The sequence below is a fragment of the Ctenopharyngodon idella genome, chromosome 18 (genome assembly GCF_019924925.1).
Source record: "Ctenopharyngodon idella isolate HZGC_01 chromosome 18, HZGC01, whole genome shotgun sequence".
NCBI classification, from domain to species: Eukaryota; Metazoa; Chordata; class Actinopteri; order Cypriniformes; family Xenocyprididae; genus Ctenopharyngodon; species Ctenopharyngodon idella.
Genome location: NC_067237.1, coordinates 3,452,834 through 3,471,623, shown reverse-complemented (window position 1 = coordinate 3,471,623; position 18,790 = coordinate 3,452,834). Strand labels below are relative to the sequence as shown.

Sequence of the window (18,790 nt, the reverse complement as noted above, 5' to 3'; positions counted from 1 at the left end):
TCTTTGAGGTCAAAGCCATCAAAAGTGTGTTCTTTCTTCGTTGCAGTGGGGTGACTTCTGAGTGGCCAGAGCATCATCATGATGCACCATTCTTACAGATGTTTACTTCCAGAACATCTGGAGCCCACACAAGGTCACTGAAGGGTTTAGGACATCGTTTGAACTCCAAATAAGGGCACGGCCATCTGGGGGACATTCCATGTGCAGACAGTCAAAGGCATTCCGGCTGTGGAAAACACATCCTTTCGTACGCTTACCGTCTGCATCTGAGTGTGTGTTTCTCATCTTGAGACACGAGACATGATTGCAACACTGAATGGTTTTACAAATGTCAAGTTTCAAAGTGCACCACACAGAAAGTGCTTATGAGTTTGGACTGTTTGGAGAGATAAAGTGTTTGTGTGTGTGTGTATGAGACTTACCATCTGTTCTTTGGTTGAAAGAAAACACTTCTGATCTTTCAAAATGTCTTGTTCCCTGTGATATGAAGTTACAAATAGTGCTCCCTTATCTACAATTAAATATCTTCTACATGTACCAGTCACTTACATACCACAGTGAGTAATTCAGATTTTATTACGAGTAACATCCATCATGATGTGTAGTTTTAAGGTATATCTCATTTACTGTAATTATAAAGGGGTCCTTGATTATGATTTCACTTTATGTTTTAACTTTAGTTAGTGTGTAATGTTGCTGTTTGAGCATAAACAACATCTGCAAAGTTACGACGCTCAAAGTTAAATGCAAAGGGAGATATTTTCTTTTACAGAATTCGCTGTTTAAGGACTACAACAAACGACTGGTAGGGACTACAACGAGCTTCTTCCTGGGTTAGTGACATCACTAACCCTAAAATTTACATAAACCCTGCCCCTGAGAACACACAACAAAGGGGGTGAGGCCATGTTGGGCTGCTTTAGAGAAGAGGAAGAGTTGTTGTAGTAGAGTGTTGTTGTCATGCCGTCATTTTACGCCGGACTGCTTCACAAACGAGGGTCAATTCAACGCTGGATTTGCACAAAAGATTAACATGACGGCACATGCTAGTCGATGAGTTAAATCAACTCCACAGCAACTACATAAATTTATCCACTAACCATTCAGAAACGTCCAGTTTCATTCTAAAAGTTGTAACTTCTTCCTGAATCTCTCCATCAGTGTCTGACTGATGTGTTTGAACAATGTAAGCCTGCGTGAGATTCTCCAGCTTTGTTGTTGTTTTTGAGTTAAAGCTCTGCCCTCTTCTGGAAAGTGGGCCGGGAGCAGCAGGTCATTTGCATTTAAAGGGACACACACAAAAACGGCGTGTTTTTGCTCACACCCAAATAGGAGCAAATTTGACAAGCTATAATAAATGATCTGTGGGGTATTTTGAGCTGAAACTTCACAGACACATTCTGGGGACACCAGAGACTTATACTACATCTTGTAAAAGGGGCATTATAGGTCCCCTTCAAACATCCAAGCATTAAAACAGGCTTTAGGCTTTCACTTGAACTTTTATTAGTATACATCATTCCACATATATAACCAAATGGGTGTTATCTTTTATCTAACAAAAACTGTGCTTGGGTTAGAAGCTCCCCTTCAGTACTGATCCTAGACCAGTTTATAACACCAACAGCGTTAAAGTGTTCATTCACCTAAAGATAAATCACCCTCATGATGCTCATTTCCTATCTTCTGTAGGACACTAAAACAGGATATTTGGAAAATGTCCTAGCTGCTCTTTTCCATAAAACAAAGGTGAATTGTGATTAGGGTTGCAAAGTTTCCATAAACTTTCCAGGATTTTTGGAAACGTGCCAGGATTTTTGGGAAATGTTCGGAAACTTTTGGAAAGTTTCTGGAAATTTACCAGAAATTTTCAGCCCCTTTGTAACCCTAACTGTGATATATTGTCACGCTCCAAAATAGACAAAAACACAGTAAAAGTGCCAAAAAGTCATACAATCAATGTCAATCCACTATAGCTCCCAATCTCATTCACCCTTTCTTTCAATTCAAAACATTCAATGAGATCAGCCATAAGAAACCTGGACAAATTATTTGCACAATGTTTCAATACTCACAAACATGAATGAGATTTGAAAGCTATGGCAGATTTTTGGTAAACACCTTGTTTTCAATCTGTTTATGACATGGCTTCGGGTTACCTTGAATATAGTGCATCATATAGACTGTTATCATGTTTTTTCCAGTACTTTCATTGCAAGGAAAAGAGCAGCTTGAACATTCAACTAAATAACTCCTTTTGTGTTTCACAGAAAAAAAAATGCCAGTTTGGAACAACATAAGGGAAATTCATTTTAGTCAAACTATTATTTTAATTCAGCCATTAAAAGGCATCAAAACTAGTTTCAGATCAGCTACAGAGGGAAACTTCTACACATCTATACTAAGCAAGAGGATAACCATAGGAATACAATGAGTATAAGTAGGAGCAGATATGGAAGATAAGAGCAAGAGAGATGGGTAATGGAAAGAATGAAAACATCCTATGAGTACCACTCCAGCCAGATGCAAATGAAGAGAGAGAGAGAGAGAGCTGGAACCTGTTGCAGGAACACCAGAAGCGAGCGGCAGAAATATGCTGGTCTTAACCAGACTCCAGGACCTGGCAGAGACAATTCTCTTGTTCCAGTACTCTTACCATGAGCTCACTAATGTCTCAGCAGATACTAATAAGGAAAGTAATCTTATTCTTGGCGGCTATTTTTAAGTCTGTTTCTATGCCAATAAACATTCTGTACGGTTTAAAAGTTTCAAAGTTTCCTAAGAATTCTCAGTGCACTTGTCCACATTATTTTCTCTACAACTTCCATTACGTAGGGAGCATTTTCAGTTCTCGATTTTTTTCCATTGCGTTTCAATGCACAATCTTACACTGATTATGCTTAACAACCTGACAACATGTAAGGCCATGTAAATGCCATACACTGTGTCCTTTTATCGGGTAAAAGTAAAAAAAACTAACTGGCACACTTTGATTTTTGCTCATTACTCCGATTTTATTGGTGTTCTGGCGGTTTATTCAATATGCGCATGTCTATTTACATTTTGACGTCAACACTAAAGTACGCGTAGCACGTCACGTCATTTCTTTCAACATGGGGACAGGAGAGGTATCAGTTAATAAATGTGAAAAAGTAACTTGCGTTACTTATTTGAAAAAGTAACTTAAATAATTTGTTGTAAATTGAAGAAATAATGTGTTACTTTACTAGTTACTTGAAAAAAGTAAACTGATTACGTAACTGAAGTTACTTGTAATGCATTATCCCCACATTGGTTATTAGCGTTTTACTATCCGAGTAAACAGACTCATTGGTTTTCAAGTATTTTCCATTTCTTTTAAGTTTTTTTGACACTCTCTGGTAATTTGCAGTCACATTAGCAATATTTAGGTGAGATTTTGCAGCCAAAAAAGGTTGTTTTCTAATATTGAGGCGATGTATGAATGTCCTTTTCAAAGCAAGCAGCTTTCTGTTCAAATTCGAATGATCAACCTGAACACAAGCGAAATCTGCGTCGGGAATGTTTTCGCACTCACGGGGAACTCCCAGCTGTGCGAATTACTGGTTGCTAGGATGTTCTGGATGGTTACTTAAAGTCAAAAGAGTCCCAACTGCATGAATTCCTATTGAAATGACTGGATTTCACCCGTGAAATTTCGCAGAGCAGCGGTAAATGTGATCGCATCTTAAGGAGCTTTAAAGATGTACTGGAACAGAGATGTCTTTAAGTTACGGTCCATAAAACACTATAAACAGGAGTCCTAGTTTATTACTTACTCAGTGAAACGACACCATCAAATATTACTTATAAAAGCACTTTGTTGTGCTGCCTTCACATGGACAGTGGTATCGTAAGACTTTGCTAACACCAAGTTTATGACACAAAAGAGGCCACAATGAACAAGAAGAAATAAACAGCAAACAACAATGTACATAAGGTTACAGAGTAATGCCAAACCATTGATCCTATCCATGCACCAGTAAGGCAACCTACATCATCTTATCTTTTAATTCATCTGTATAAAGTTACAGTTTAACTGTGCTATGAGCTCTATTACTCCTAATTCTACAGATTTTGCTTGGAGTGCTGCTATCATATTTGTAATCAGAGTCTAAAGGGTGGGAGGGTTCGGTTAAACACTCCCTCACGCACATTTTGCTATGTAGTTTGTTATTAATTTATTCATATTCCATGAAACATTTGCGTCCGCAAACAAAGTACATTTGTTTGGAACCATTCCATTAAACTAATTCTGTGCAGCACCCCTTGTGCCTGATATGAATTAAAAGCTTCATGGTTTGCAATGGTAAAATATATCAATTTCAAAAGATTTTTTCATTTTTTAAACCTGTTCTCTGGAAATAAATACTGAACGGATTGGCTCATTTTAAAGGCTGGAACAGTGGCTGTGTGTATGCGGTGTGTGTGTTTGTGCAGAAGATGTATTGCCTCACAAATCTTTAGTTTTAATGAGTGCAACTAGAGGCTTGTCATCAGGGCTGTAATCTTCATAACTGATGGGAGTCGCATCATACATCGCAGGTCTAGATTTCTTCCCAAACCTGTAATTCAAACAAAGGAACAGTCTCATTTTCTCATGCATTAGGTTGTATGCAGGGCCTAACATGAACACTCGCCAAAAGTATATGAACCGGTGTCAATCGCCAGTTGGCTGGTAACATTTTTATGAATTCTAGCAATGCAATGTTGTGAGAACATGAACGTTAACGAAACGTGAACGACACTCGGGACAGCTGACGGGCCATTGCTGCATCGTCATGAAAGTTTAAGCCTTGCCAGTTTAAATATTCAAGTACGAGAAGATGTGAAAGGGAACTCAATTCATTACTCGCACACTGTGTGGGAAGTTTGAAGATCCGAAGCGCGCCCAGAAAGCTGTGTCTCAGACAGTGCGCGAATACTAAATTTAGCTCTCTTTCACGTCTTCTTGCACTTGAATGGACAATTTCACACAAAATTATGTCAAAAAATGCCTGTCTAGGCAAGTATCCTAGTAAACATAGTCAATTATGTCTTAAGTGAACGTAAACAGTTGAGAAAGAAAACACTTGTACAGTATCAGACAGTACTGGATCTGTGCATTAGGCCTTAAAGTGACAGCAGCCTAATAAACCTGCTGCTGTCTGTGTTTGTTTTTAATGTTAATGAAACAACAAAAGACAAAGAAAAAATCACTCACTGCTCTTGACTGAATAACTTTTGTAACTGTAATAGGGATTCATCTATGTATAATTTATACAGTGAAGACTATCCAGTGTAATTTTACATTTGATTACTTTATTAAATTTCTGTACCTGAAAACCTACCTGAAAAGCACTGTTTATTTCATTTGTATCTTTGCTCTATTGGATTTACTTGTGCTATTGCTTGTAATTTGATTATTTTTTTCTTATTTATTTTATTTTATTTTTTACTGTTTACTTGTCTTTAATAATGTTTTAAATTTAAACTAGTAGTTTTAGCTGTGGTACTGAAATTGGAATAGAGAATTGTGAATTTTCACTGGTATCTAAAATTTTGGTGTCATAACTGCCTGTTTTTGCAAAAACAGTTTAATGGCTGGTAAAAAAATATTTATGGGCGGTAAATTGGCAGGTTTGGCAAAAAGTTAGGCCCTGGTTGTATGTATGGGTAGATACAGCACTAAAGGATTAGTTCACTTCAGAATTAACATTTCCTGATAATTTATTGACCTCCATATCATCCAATGACATATCATCATGTTTATGTCTTTCTTTCTTCAGTCGAAAAGAAATTAAGTTTTTTGAGGAAAACATTCCAGGATTTTTCTCCATATAATGGACTTCACTGGGGTTCAACGGGCTGAAGGTCCAAATGTCAGTTTCAGTGCAGCTTCAAAAGGCTCTATATGATCCCAGACGAGGAATAAGGGTCTTATCTAGCCATACGGTCAGTAATTTTCTAAAAAAAAAATATATATATATACTTTTTAACCACAAATGCTCATCTTGCACTGCTCTGCGATGTGCCATGCATTACGCGATCACATTGTAAAGGTCACACGTGATGTAGGCGGAAGTACCAATCCAGTGTTTACAAAGTGAACGTGCAAAGACTAAGTCAAACAGCCTTTACAAAAAAGAGTAAAACCAGATGTCGGAAGATTTTGAAGTTGGAGGAGAAAAGTTTTTCGCCCTGTCACGGTACTTCCGCTTACGTCCCGTGTGACCTTTCCAATGTGATTATGTAATGCGTGGCGCATCGCAGAGCAGTGCAAGATGAGCATTTGTGGTTAAAAAGTATATATATATATATATATATATATATATATATATATATTTTAAGAAAATGACAATCGTTTCACTAGATAAGACCCTTATTCCTCATCTGGGATCGTGTAGAGCCCTTTGAAGCTGCATTGAAACTGCAATTTGGACCTGTTGGTCCCTGTTGAAGTCCAGTATATGGAGAAAAATCCTGGAATGTTTTCCTCAAAAAACTTAATTTTTTTTCGACTGAAGAAAGAAAGACATAAACATCTTGGATGACAAGGGGGTGAGTAAATTATCAGGGAATTTTAATCCTGAAGTGAACTAATCCTTTAACATTCTATGAAATATCTTCTTCTGTGTTTCACAGATGAAAAATTTCATGTGTGTGTGTGTGTAATGGTTTACCTTGCGTGGCGAATGGAGGCGATAGCGTTGCTGAAATCGCTGTCAATACTGCGGCAGTTGTAAAACTCCTGGTAGGCGTGACGGGACGAGCCCTGGTATTCAATACGGCTGATACGACAGATGCCAACGATCAGAATGATGAGCATCAAGACAAAAGCGACGCACAGAGCTCCGATAATTATGTACAGAGAGTGACGAGGCATGTTGGTCAGTGAATCCACAGGCTGAGCCATCTTCCACTGCAGATCTGAGAGAGGAGGAAAATGACAATAATGATAAAAGTGAGAAAAGAAAATGTGATTGAGTGTTTTGCTTTAAAAAACTCCATGCTTGGTGGGTTGCTAGGGCATTGCTAGGTGGTTGCTCAAACTTCCTTAAAAAAGTCTAGTTTATTCATATATTTTGCAGTTTAGCTGATAAAATGCTTTAATAACAAGCACAGATAAGTGTCAGCTAGCAAGGACATACGCACAGCCATAAACACGGTGGGGTATTCATGAAAATCTCTGAATGGTGAGAGAGTCACGTGGCTCCGCCTCCCCACACGTCACAGTCGTCCTGTCTCTCCCTGGTGCCATTATGATGTGAGCCGGCAGAGCGTGACGAGGCTCACAGGAAGTTAATGGTGCCTAGTCACAGCTGCCATAAAAGGCAGTAGCACGTCACTCCTCAGGGAACCGCTCTCTACCCCTGTGCATACATAATGGTGTCCTTGAGGCCTATGTCGTGACGGAGAAATGACTGAACTGCAGAGCACACCATGTACCTTTAAGTCGCTACCCCATGGACACTTCTTATGGTCACACTTTATATAAGGCATTTTTGTAGTTACATAAAACAGTGTTATGTAGAACGTACGGTTACACTTTATTTTAAAGGTGTCCTTGTTACAGTGTAATTACACAAATACTGAGTGATATTAACTAACAACATGTACTTACTATATAATTACGGTTAGTTCTTGTAATTATGCATCATTTATTGTTATAACGGTAAGATGTGTAACAGGGACACTGTAAAATAAAGTGTATTGTTCATGTTGTAATGCAAATTGCTATTGAGGGAACATACGGGTAAGGGTAGTTAAAGTAACTTAATATAAAGTGGGAACTATATATCTATCTGGTGGCAATTTGTTTCATCCATATTTGTCTCGTCGCCATAATTGTGAGAGTTGTTGTAGTGGGTGTAGGTCAGAAGGTCAACATAAACTCACGGATCTCACAGCTTCCGCCGACCCAGCCGGGAGGACAGTGACAGGTGTAGCCGTTTGATTGGTCGATGCAGGTGCCGCCATGGTGACAGGGGTTACTCTCACACTCGTTGACGTCAACCTCACAGTTCTCACCTACATAGAGATAAAAAGGTGTGTTTGAAACAGAATACAGACCTACTACCACCAGTCCCCTCAAAAAACAAATTTGCGTACTTATGCACTATTCTACGCCATTTTGTAATATAAATACTGCGAGCAGTGCGTTTACACTGAAAATTCCAAAAAGAAAGAGTGCACTTTAAGTACTTGGATTATGTACTTATTCAACCAAAAAAAGAAGTGTGGAATGTTGAGGTGCGTTCCAGTTTGCATACTTATGCACTATTCTATGCCGTTTTGTAGTATAAATAGCGCAAGTAGTGTGTTCACATTTAAAATTCCAAATAAAAAAGTGGGTAGCACTTTATTTTACAGTCCTGTTTCACATTATCATACTATGTACTTCTTGTAGTAATGACACTAACTAGGTACTAACCTTGAACCTACCTCTAAACCTTAACTTAACCCATGTAGTTACCACGTACTTTTGTGAGTAAGTACACTGTACCAGATCAGCACGGAATGGAACGTTTAAGCAACGAGAACAATTTGGCCTGACGGTGGAAAAGTGTCTCTAGTCTACTGCACACTGTACAGCATACACATGTAAAACGATACAAGAGCAAGTTAGCTTGCAAATAAAATGTGTTATTTTGCAGGTCATATTTTGCAGAAGACTGAAATTGATAATCAGTTTGGGCATATTTTGTGAAGTTTGCTGTGTTGCAGGGGGACCGGGAACCCAGGGAGCCGTGACGGATTGCTAAGGGGTCTGTGGAAAATAAATACTAAAAAATAAATAACTAAATAAAGAAATTAATCAATAAAGAAAAAAATGTCACTGGGTAATACCCTATCAAAAGGTACTAATATGCACCTTTTATGTTCTAATATGTACCTTTAAGGTAATAATCTGCAACTTTTAGAGGTAAATAAGGTACAAATGTGTACCTTTTGAAAGGGTACCACCCCAGTGACAGCTTTTGTACCTATAGTGTGTACTATAGGTAGCAAAAAAGCATAATAATGTTAAAGTCATAGAAACTAAATATTTAGCAAATGATGTTTGACAATTAATATTAATTTTTCACAGTATAAATTGGGTCTTTATATATGAAAATATATAGCTGCCTTTTAAATTTTAGGATGGGGGTCCCTTGCATGAGGATAATCATATTTGTTTGTTTGTTTGTTTGTTTGTTTGTTTGTTTGTTTGTTTGCCAACAAAAAAACCCCTATATTAGGTTATCTGGGTATATTCCGTGCATACAAAAAATTAGCATGCTTTGCACAATATGCATGTTACATAGTGCAGAAACAGAAGAAGTAGTATTCCAAACACAGCCAAAGACACTCATGTTCATACAAACATAAACAAACACTAATATTCACCCATATATCCTGGTGGACACAGACAGGATGCGTTCCTCCCTCCACTTTCACAATGTCCTCCATTCTGGCACCTGAGCTTCAGACAGGGGTCTTTATATATCTCACAGTGCTTACCTGAAATAACCCACATCACATCAATCCTATTAATTATGTCATTTTTCTGGCATTTTTAAACCCAGATGCATTAAATATACATGAAATGTAGGCGCGGTCCTGCTAGAGAAGAGAATGCACCTGTGAACTGTGGGGCGCAGATGCACTCGTAGGCATTGATCAGGTCTCTGCATGTGGCGTAGTTTTGACAGGGAGCAGACAAGCATTCATTATACTCCTCCTCACAGTACAGACCATGATAACCTAAGAGGACAGAGAAAAAAAAAAAACTAAATTATTATCTGTGACAATCAACATAGAGCTTAATTTCACCTTGAATAGTCCTGCATTTTGTCCACTAGAGGGCAGTGTTTTGTTTTGATGGGGTTTACAGAATGTAAGCAGGAGCAAACTGAGACAGATGACTGAGAAAAAAATGTGTTTTTGTGTACTGTTTATATATATTGATCCATATATATCTTCTTGTGTATATTTTTTTCTAATATTTATATCTAAAAATATTTTACTGTGAAGTAACAGCACATAATAGCATGTAAGGCAGAAAATGTCTGCATTTGTACGCATTTAGCTACAGAAGCATTTCATGGGTATCATTTGGCGTTTTTCCTGTGTGCTTCCAATCACAAATACACACACACACACACACACACACACACAATGCACACTATTATTAGTTTTGAGTGGCTATGCAGTTGCTAGGGGTTTGAGGGTGGTGGCAAGATGCTTATTTATTTTTATTGTAACTAAAAAGAACCCACCCCCTGTAAAACAGCTAGTGTTGCAACCTTGTGCACAAACTAATTAGTGCAAAAAAGCCTCATGTACGAGCTGAGTGTACAGAAAAAGCACGCTGAAAATTACATGTACTCCATTTGATAGCGTGCGCGACCACAGGTCACTAGAAAGGTTCATCCTCGTCCAATGTCTGTACTATTGCTCTCCAGAAGTTATGACCAGTAAAAATGTCTTTGTACTCGTTTAACCCTCATATTTTGCTGCTGGTCAATTTGACCCAGTTAAATGAAATGCTGGTTAACCTATGTTTTTTTCTTTTCTTGACATTTTATGACTTTTTCTCATTTAGGGTCACGAACATGCATGTAAAGTTTCAACACACTGATGTGTTTTGACACATAATTACTATTACGTTTATGATGCTCGTGGGTCAGTTCGACCCACATATTTTAATGTTTCAAACCCCAAATAATAACATTTCTTGGTTATATCTTGTTATGTTGGTCTTACTACCCTGTGAATGTAAAAAGCAGCTTTTCCCCACTTATTCCAATACATAAAAATATTTTGGCAGACACAGATTGTAAAAATGAGCTATCACTTCGTTTTTTCAAGCTGTCTGAAATACTATTTAACCTATGTTGTTTTTCTTGAAATTTTGTAACTTTTTCTCATTTAGGGTCATGAACATGCATGCAAAGTTTCAACATGCTGATGTGTTGTGAAATGTGCATACAGAATTTGTATACGATCTTAATGTTCGTTGGTCAATTTGACCCATATAGGCAGATATTCAAAAGCAACTGTACAGACCCAAAATAAAAACATTTCTTTGTTGTATGTGTAACGGAGGCCAGCTAGTAATAGCTGTAGATATAAGCCTCACTCCCTTTGCCACAAGATGACGCAAGGAGGCTGCAGTCTTTAGCCTCCTTGTTAGAGCGCCCGCCTCCCACACCAGAGACCCGGGTTCGAGGCCCGCACAGAGCGGGGCGAGTAGGACCTGAGTGGTTACATTGGTGCCGTGACCCAGATGGGAGTGAGGTTTAGGTTGGCAAGTAGGACCTGAGGGGTTACATATGTCAGAGATCTTCAACTCTAGTCCTGAAGTCTTGCTGAGTTTCGCAACTTTTTATTTTCAAAGTTTGTGAAAACAAAACTGTTTAACCTGTCCAACTTTTTGAGCATCGACCTGAAAATGACATTTCCAAATTTAATTTGTTATAAATCTTGAATATTTCGGAGTACAGAGTTAAGTTTGATGTCTTTTTAAACTTTGTAGATTATTATAGAAGTAAAAAAAAGTTATAAAAGTGACATTTAAAAAAAAGTTATAGACGTTTAAGTTGATGAAAATGTAAAATATAATTTTTTTTAAAATTTATATATAAAATATATATTTTACAAAGCATCTCTAAAATTTCAAGAAAATCAAAGCTAAATATCTGAACAAGTTCTGTACCAACTTTTTGGGCACAGTAGCGAAAGTTCATTATGACATCCAGGCTCCACTGGTGACACACCCATTTCCATTCATGGTTTGAGTGATCTGAACCATATATTTCCATAATTTTCATAATATTTATGAAGTAGACATTCTATTCAGAAGTAGTTTGGGCAATAATGTTAATATTTGATTTGAATTCAATCTCTAAAACCCACAAAAAACATACAGAAACAAACAGGGTGCAAGTTACAGTTCGGCACAGCATCACAAATAGAGAATCTATCGCTATTTATCTATTGCTGTGTCATTTCTTTTGAAGATCAGTCACCAAATATGTGTCTGAAAGCTTTCAAAAGATATAGTTTGTCAAGATTACTTTAGATTTAGACTAAAACATAATTGTTATAAATGTGTAATGGCAAACGTCCCAAGTGTGGGGGAGGGGCCATATTAAAAATAGTATTTAAAGGGGGGGTATCACACACAGTTTCTGCTAATCTCATGTTAATCTTGAGTACATATAGAGTAACGATGCGTCCTTCATATCTCCGAAAAGTCTTTAGTATTGTCATATTTATAAAAGATAGATACGCTAAACTGAGTCTTTCCGATAAAAGCCGAGATCCCGGAGGCGTGTCTGCCGTCAGTGCTGTGGGCAGAGCTAAAGAGCGCATGTCTGCTAGCTGCGACATCATTATAAATAAAAAGGAAACAAAAACGTTCGTGTTGTTTACATTATATGCACTTGCGCGCTGATTGCCAACAAAACACAGACATCTGATGCAGCTTTACTCACCACCCACGATCTGCAAATCCAGTGCTGAACTGGGACTTGTTTACAAAGTATTCGTCACCGAAACCCCGGGAACAAACAAACATACGTGCACAACTCCGTTGCTGCCCCGGAAAAACAAACTTCATCCACTGTTCCCTTAACTCTGGGTTCTTTGGGAAGCTGTAAAAGGTAATCTTTCCCTCACAACCAAAAACACACTCCTTCGGTGACAGGAGCTGCATCTTATTTTGGAGGCTGCATCCTTCTGAGATCGCATTTGAAGGCTGATGTCATATTTAAGAAAAGTAACCGTAATAAAATTGACTGATATTCATTGTGAGGTGTAAAATACTGTAGTTTCTTTCTTACGTTGCAATCTAACGATTATTTTTCTTAAATGAGACCGATGATGTATGCAGCCTTCAAAGGGTGCAGTCCCTGAATTGGGACACAGCCATTGTTGAAAAATGTTGCCATGAAATTTGATTCTGTTTTCTTCTTCTTTTTTTTTTTTTTTTTTTACTGAATCCAACTGGGATCAATTTGACCCACTCCAACAAGATCATATGCAGAATTCAAACATAACACGAGGGTTAAACTAAAGTTGCGAAAGTATCTCTAAACCTCCTCACACAAGTGCTCGTCAAGACAAGTGTCTATTGATTTTGCATTTCTAGTAGTTGTTGGTTGTTTCTTTTTCGACTGTTAACTAGTTGTCTGGGCAAAAATTCAAGCCACATTTAGAAAAATCGGGCTGCACTCGTACATGTGTGCTATGCCGATGATAAAAATTGCGTCACGCGCACTGTACGCATATCCTAGTGTATGTGTAAAAATTGAAGTATGCTTAAGGTTTTGCTTCGCAAACATTGCTAATCGGTATCAAAGGCCCTGAATGCTGCCATTAAATAATCTGCTAATTCATTTTGCTGAGGATCATTTAGTTTTCAGTGAGTGCGCACAGCACAGCAATCCCACCGGGCAGTTGTAGGCAGAAGTGCCATCTTTATAGTGCAATCCCACTGAACATTATTTGCAGTCCCACTGGAGAACACGGCAGTCCCATCGGACACCTCTTATCAGAGCGGGGTGATATCAGTGGATAGACTGATCTGGCTGCACAGCTGGTGCAGTCACACTTCACAGACAATGATGTCTGAGCACGCAATACACAGGAGGCAGTTGCCATGGCAACCAGATGGAGTTGGAGGGAGTGAAGGGAGAGACACGGCTATGAGCGGAAGCAAACCAGATCCTCACCTGGTACACACAGGCACCTATAACTAGTACCGACGCTGCGGCAGATGCCATGAGCGCATGGGTTGAGGGCGCAGAAGTCCACCAGCTGGGCACAGGTGGGTCCGGTGAAACCTGCAGGACAGGTGCAAGTGTAGCCTAAACCAGAGCCCTGTGGGGAGCAGCTGGCGTTATTGTGGCAGGGCCCGGAAGCACAGGGATCAATCTTCTGCTCGCACATGGCGCCCTGATACCCTAAAAAAGAGAAAGAGAGAGGGGAAGAGACTGAGGTGTGCACTACTGCATTAAGAAGAGACCAGTCTGAATCTGATATGAATCATTTAGCTTTCAACATAAATAACTACAATCACAGCCTGAGAAAATGACATGAAGAACGAGAGAGAACATCTATTTAAAGATGTGGAATTCATGAGAACACCTGAGATCTTATTTGACAGATGTTGCTAATATTTAAAGTCTTGATGAAACGGAAGTAGCGACAGATCTTTTCTTCCGTATTGTGACGTACATCCATATTGTGGCGTACATCCATAATCCAAGGGATTATCAGAAAAGAAATAATGTAGGGCGGGACTTGGTTCTATACATCAATTGTTGATTGGATGTTAAGATGTGGGTGTGGCACTCAAAAGTGAAAACAGATGAGCATGAGCTTGCAGGGGCGGATTGGAGAATCCTGTATACGTCACTAGTCTGTCATGTTCACCAAAGATCCAGTTATGACATCTGATTAAACATTAAAGGCACAATATGTGAGATTTTTAGATTAAAATATCTAAAAACCACTAGAATATTGTTATATATTTTGTTGACTTGTGGACTTGACGGACCGTGTCATTTCGTTGCCTGTCAATGATGTCATATGCACGTTACCCTTGATTTCCAGTTCCCTTTCAAAGGCTACACTCGAGCTGCGCTTTATCAGTGCAGCTTCTCGTTCCCGCCTTTTCAGGTAACCCGGGGCGTTTTACTTTCATAGGAACCATGGAAACACCAAAGATTCTTTAATATATTATGCATTTTATTATAGTGGTGAGCAACTGTTTGGACACATTCATCGACCGAAAACTAATCATTGTTATATCGCTCAACACGTTTAGTCTTATTGTTTGAATCGCTTGTTTTCTTGATTAACAGTGAGTACCATGTTTTTACCATACCTCAGAGACAACACTATTTTGTCAAGTGGCTAACATAGCACAATCAGAGAGAGCTTTTTCCATCATACAATATATTTTTAAATTAACTGCAAGTCATTTAGCAACACAGGTCATCATGTTTTTATTAATATGACATTCTAATATTGATCTAGATTACTGCAGTGTGCAACAAGTGTCTCATAGCAGTCACTGGGCGAACGCACAGAGTAATGTTATAACATAACTTTCAACACACTCAAATGTATTTTGTATGATTGTTTTAACGTAAAACAGCGTTGTGTTACCCCAAATACACAACGAAAATAGCAGAGGCGGCCGACTGCATCAAAAGCATAAAAAAGCTCAGCTGGACTCCCACGGCTCTCGGTTCGCCCTGCATCATGCCACAGTAAAGTTGATAAAACTTTAATACATTAGCTCATCCATAAACATGATTTCTGCCCGAGTCCGTCGGATTGCTTTCCATCAGCTATGGAGGTGATGAAGACGACAACTCCCATGATTCCACGCTCATTCACGGCGTCATCAAGCTACGCCTTTGTTTTGAATAAGCGACCTCTAGCAGCGAAAATTACATATTATGCCTTTAAGGTCAAATTTTTTTTTAAGAAACATATGCACAAATTAATTGTTCACAGTAAGATCTATTTCATGCATTTACAAAATAGATTTTTATCACATACTGACTTTAACCAGGTATCCTACAACCAATAACCAATTTTTCACACCTTGTCTTACTACACTCTTAAAAATAACATCAAACCTTTTCATTGCACAAAAGGTTCTTAATACTGGAAAAAGGATGTTTAGGTTATAAAATGTTCTTCACACTAGGAAAAAAAAAGGTTCTTTTAAGAACTGTTCACTAAAAGGTTTTTTGGGAACCCAAAATGGTTCTTCAATGGCATCCCTGTATTTTTAAGAGTGTGCTGTAAAACATACACCAGCATTCAATACCTGTAACTAGCAACTGTACTATTCCCCTTAAATTAAACAACCAGCAATGATTTTATGGCAAGTTCAGCTCTTGTCAACATAATTATACAGAGGGGGGACAAATTAACAGAAAATTCAGGGGATCTGGTGGTTCTGTAATGATGTGGGGAAATGAAAATGATGTAAATCATATGCTCTGGCCTTCATAGTCACCAGATCTCAACTGAATTGGACACCTAGGGGAGATTCTCAGTGCTCTTATCATCGAAACGCCAAATGAGGGAATACAATGAATGTTCCATTCATCCAGGAGTAGAGTTTCCAGAGATTTGTAGAATCAATGCCAAGGCGTAGTGAAGCTGTTCTGGTGGCGCATGATGGACAAACACATTACTAAGACACTTTATTTTGATTTTTCCTTTAATTTGTCACTACAAGTAGTGTAAATCAATAGTTTAGGCATTATGACTAGAATCTAAGACTACTATTACCGCTGGGTAAAGTTCTTTATGTTAACATTAGTCAATGCATTAGGTAACATGGACTAACAGTGAACAATATTACTGAACAGTATTTATTAATTTTGTTTAAGTATATTTTCTATACTATATTGTTCACTGTTAGGTCATGTTATCTCATAACTTACATTATTGTATACAACTTTTAAATACATTTTATTTTTAAATAAATGGTGTAAAAGAAGTTCATTGTTACTTCATGTTAACAATTACCTTAAATGTTTACATGAGTTCTGTTTTGGGTTCATCACTAGTTCATCTCTTTCAGCAGCATATGTGACTGTTGATTAACACAGAAAATAATCCTATAATGTTACAACATTCAACAAAAAATTGTGCTTACAGTGACACATTCACAATGGAAGTCTATGAAAAGAAAAGTCTATTTTTGGTAAATCACTTATATTCATTTTTTCCATATAAAATCTTTTTTTTCAAACTTAGAGATGAGCTAATTATTTTCTGTGCTAACTGCTGTGCAACTTAACTTGTATGGAACCTGGAACAATCCATTAAAGTACATTAGTTTAGTAATAAGTTCCATTATTATAGTAGGATACAACAGACACAAACTATATTCAGGAATAATTAAATTCAAAAACTGAATCTTGAACAGTATTTATAGTTCACCAACTGACCACATATGCTGCTGAAAGAGATGAATTAGTATTGAACACAAAACATTCCTTTAAGTACAGAACTAATGTCAGCGTTTGTTAACATAATAGTTATTATGAAGTAACAACGAACAATACTTTTACAGTCTTTATTAATCTTGGATAATGTTCATTATTACCCAGATTCTAAAATACACACACGTACAGTACATGTATGTTGCGTATGTTTGTGTTTTTGTGCATTTGTGTTTGTTACACATTGTTACACCTCTCAGTAACATGCACGCACCAGCAGATTACAAGCTTCGTTGCTATGATCCCCCCAATAAATGTCAATCACACACAGAGTAATAGAGCTCAGTGTGCTGATCCGCCCACCACAGTTTCCCTGACGGAAGAGCTTTCATGCATTATCTTAATGAAACTCCCGCAGCCTGACAGAGCCAACATGAATGTGTTTCACTGCCAGTATTAGAGGAATAGTTCACCCAGAAATGAAAATGCTGTCATTATTCATTCATCATCATGTCATTCCAAACCCGTATGCTCTTATTTAATTTTTTGTTGAACACAAAAGGAGAAACTATGACTATGAGTTTGAAACTCCAGCAAAAAAGCACCATAACAGTCACCCATATGACTAATAATCTTATTAAGGTGGACACCCAACTTAATATATGATACATACCATCTGAACCTAACCATGTCAAGTCAACAAATGGAAAAGTCACCCAGCTATTTATTATCATGTTAATTATTGTACCTTTCGCCCCAACAGCAACAGCGCTTCTTACCCCAAATACCATACTTTTACATATTCTTCTGTTATTGAAACACTGTTGCTTTAATTTACTTTAAATGAAACTGAAAATCATTAAGAAGACCTTTGTCTCAAAATATATTCAAATTTTAGCGATTCTCATTCGCTACTTAAATCTATAACATTTTAAAAACATCAAATATTAGATCAAATTAGCACAGTATCAAATTTGCGCTGCTGCCCGTGATTGCATTGAGCCAAATTTTCATGTGAATCTTGAAAAGCAGATGTTTTGGAAAGTGCTATGGCAAGTTTTAGTGCCATCTAGTGGTTTAGAGGAGAATAAAATCAAAGGCACCTTTTACCCCGGTGCGCCTTTAGTCCTGTTGAACCCTATATGTAGGCTCAAATCAAATATGATGCCTTTTGACGAATAATGTGAGTTTGAACATGAGAAAATGTTATTGTTGTCAGTCGAAACCTCACGGACATCAAACATCACAACATATTTAATTTGAGAGCTTCAACGAAGGGGAAGATTTTCAGCAAATAATGACTTATATTTTAGTCTGTTTCTCACACAAATTCATTTTATGACTTCATTGCATGGCTTGAAACATATAGTATTGCATGAGTAATTTGGACTACTTTTATGGCGCATTTATAGCAATTCACTACAAACTGTTATTGTATAATACAATGCTTTATGAAGATTTGAAATAAAAAAAATGATCCTGTTGTGTTCCATTGAAAAAAATAAAAGCATGCATGTTTGAAATGAAATGTAGAGAATTATAAAATTACAGAATTCTGAGTCTCTTTTTGAGTCTCTTTTAAAGGGGTGGTTGATTATGATTTTACTTTTTTAACTTTAGTTAGTGTGTAATGTTGCTGTTTGAGCATAAACAACATCTGCAAAGTTACGATGCTCAAAGTTCAATGCAAAGGGAGATATTTTCTTTTAAAGAATTCTCTGTTTAAGGACTACAACAAACAGCTGTTAGGGACTACAATGAGCTTAGGTTAGTCCCAGGTTAGTGACATCACTAACCGTAAAATTTACATAAACCCCGCCCCCGAGAAC

At 37.6% G+C, this 18,790-nt stretch overlaps 1 protein-coding gene across 1 annotated transcript in view; it reads right to left on the bottom strand.

Moving 5' to 3' along the window:
* Positions 1-1,482: 1,482 nt before the first annotated feature.
* The window catches only part of dner (delta/notch-like EGF repeat containing), a 36,557-nt gene continuing 19,249 nt past the window's right edge, over positions 1,483-18,790 (bottom strand). Inside the window, 6 exon segments of the mRNA XM_051870458.1 lie at positions 1,483-4,583; positions 6,681-6,927; positions 7,897-8,028; positions 9,388-9,501; positions 9,622-9,744; positions 13,719-13,949. Coding sequence (XP_051726418.1) covers positions 4,472-4,583; positions 6,681-6,927; positions 7,897-8,028; positions 9,388-9,501; positions 9,622-9,744; positions 13,719-13,949 — 959 coding nt within the window. The 3' untranslated portion in view covers positions 1,483-4,471.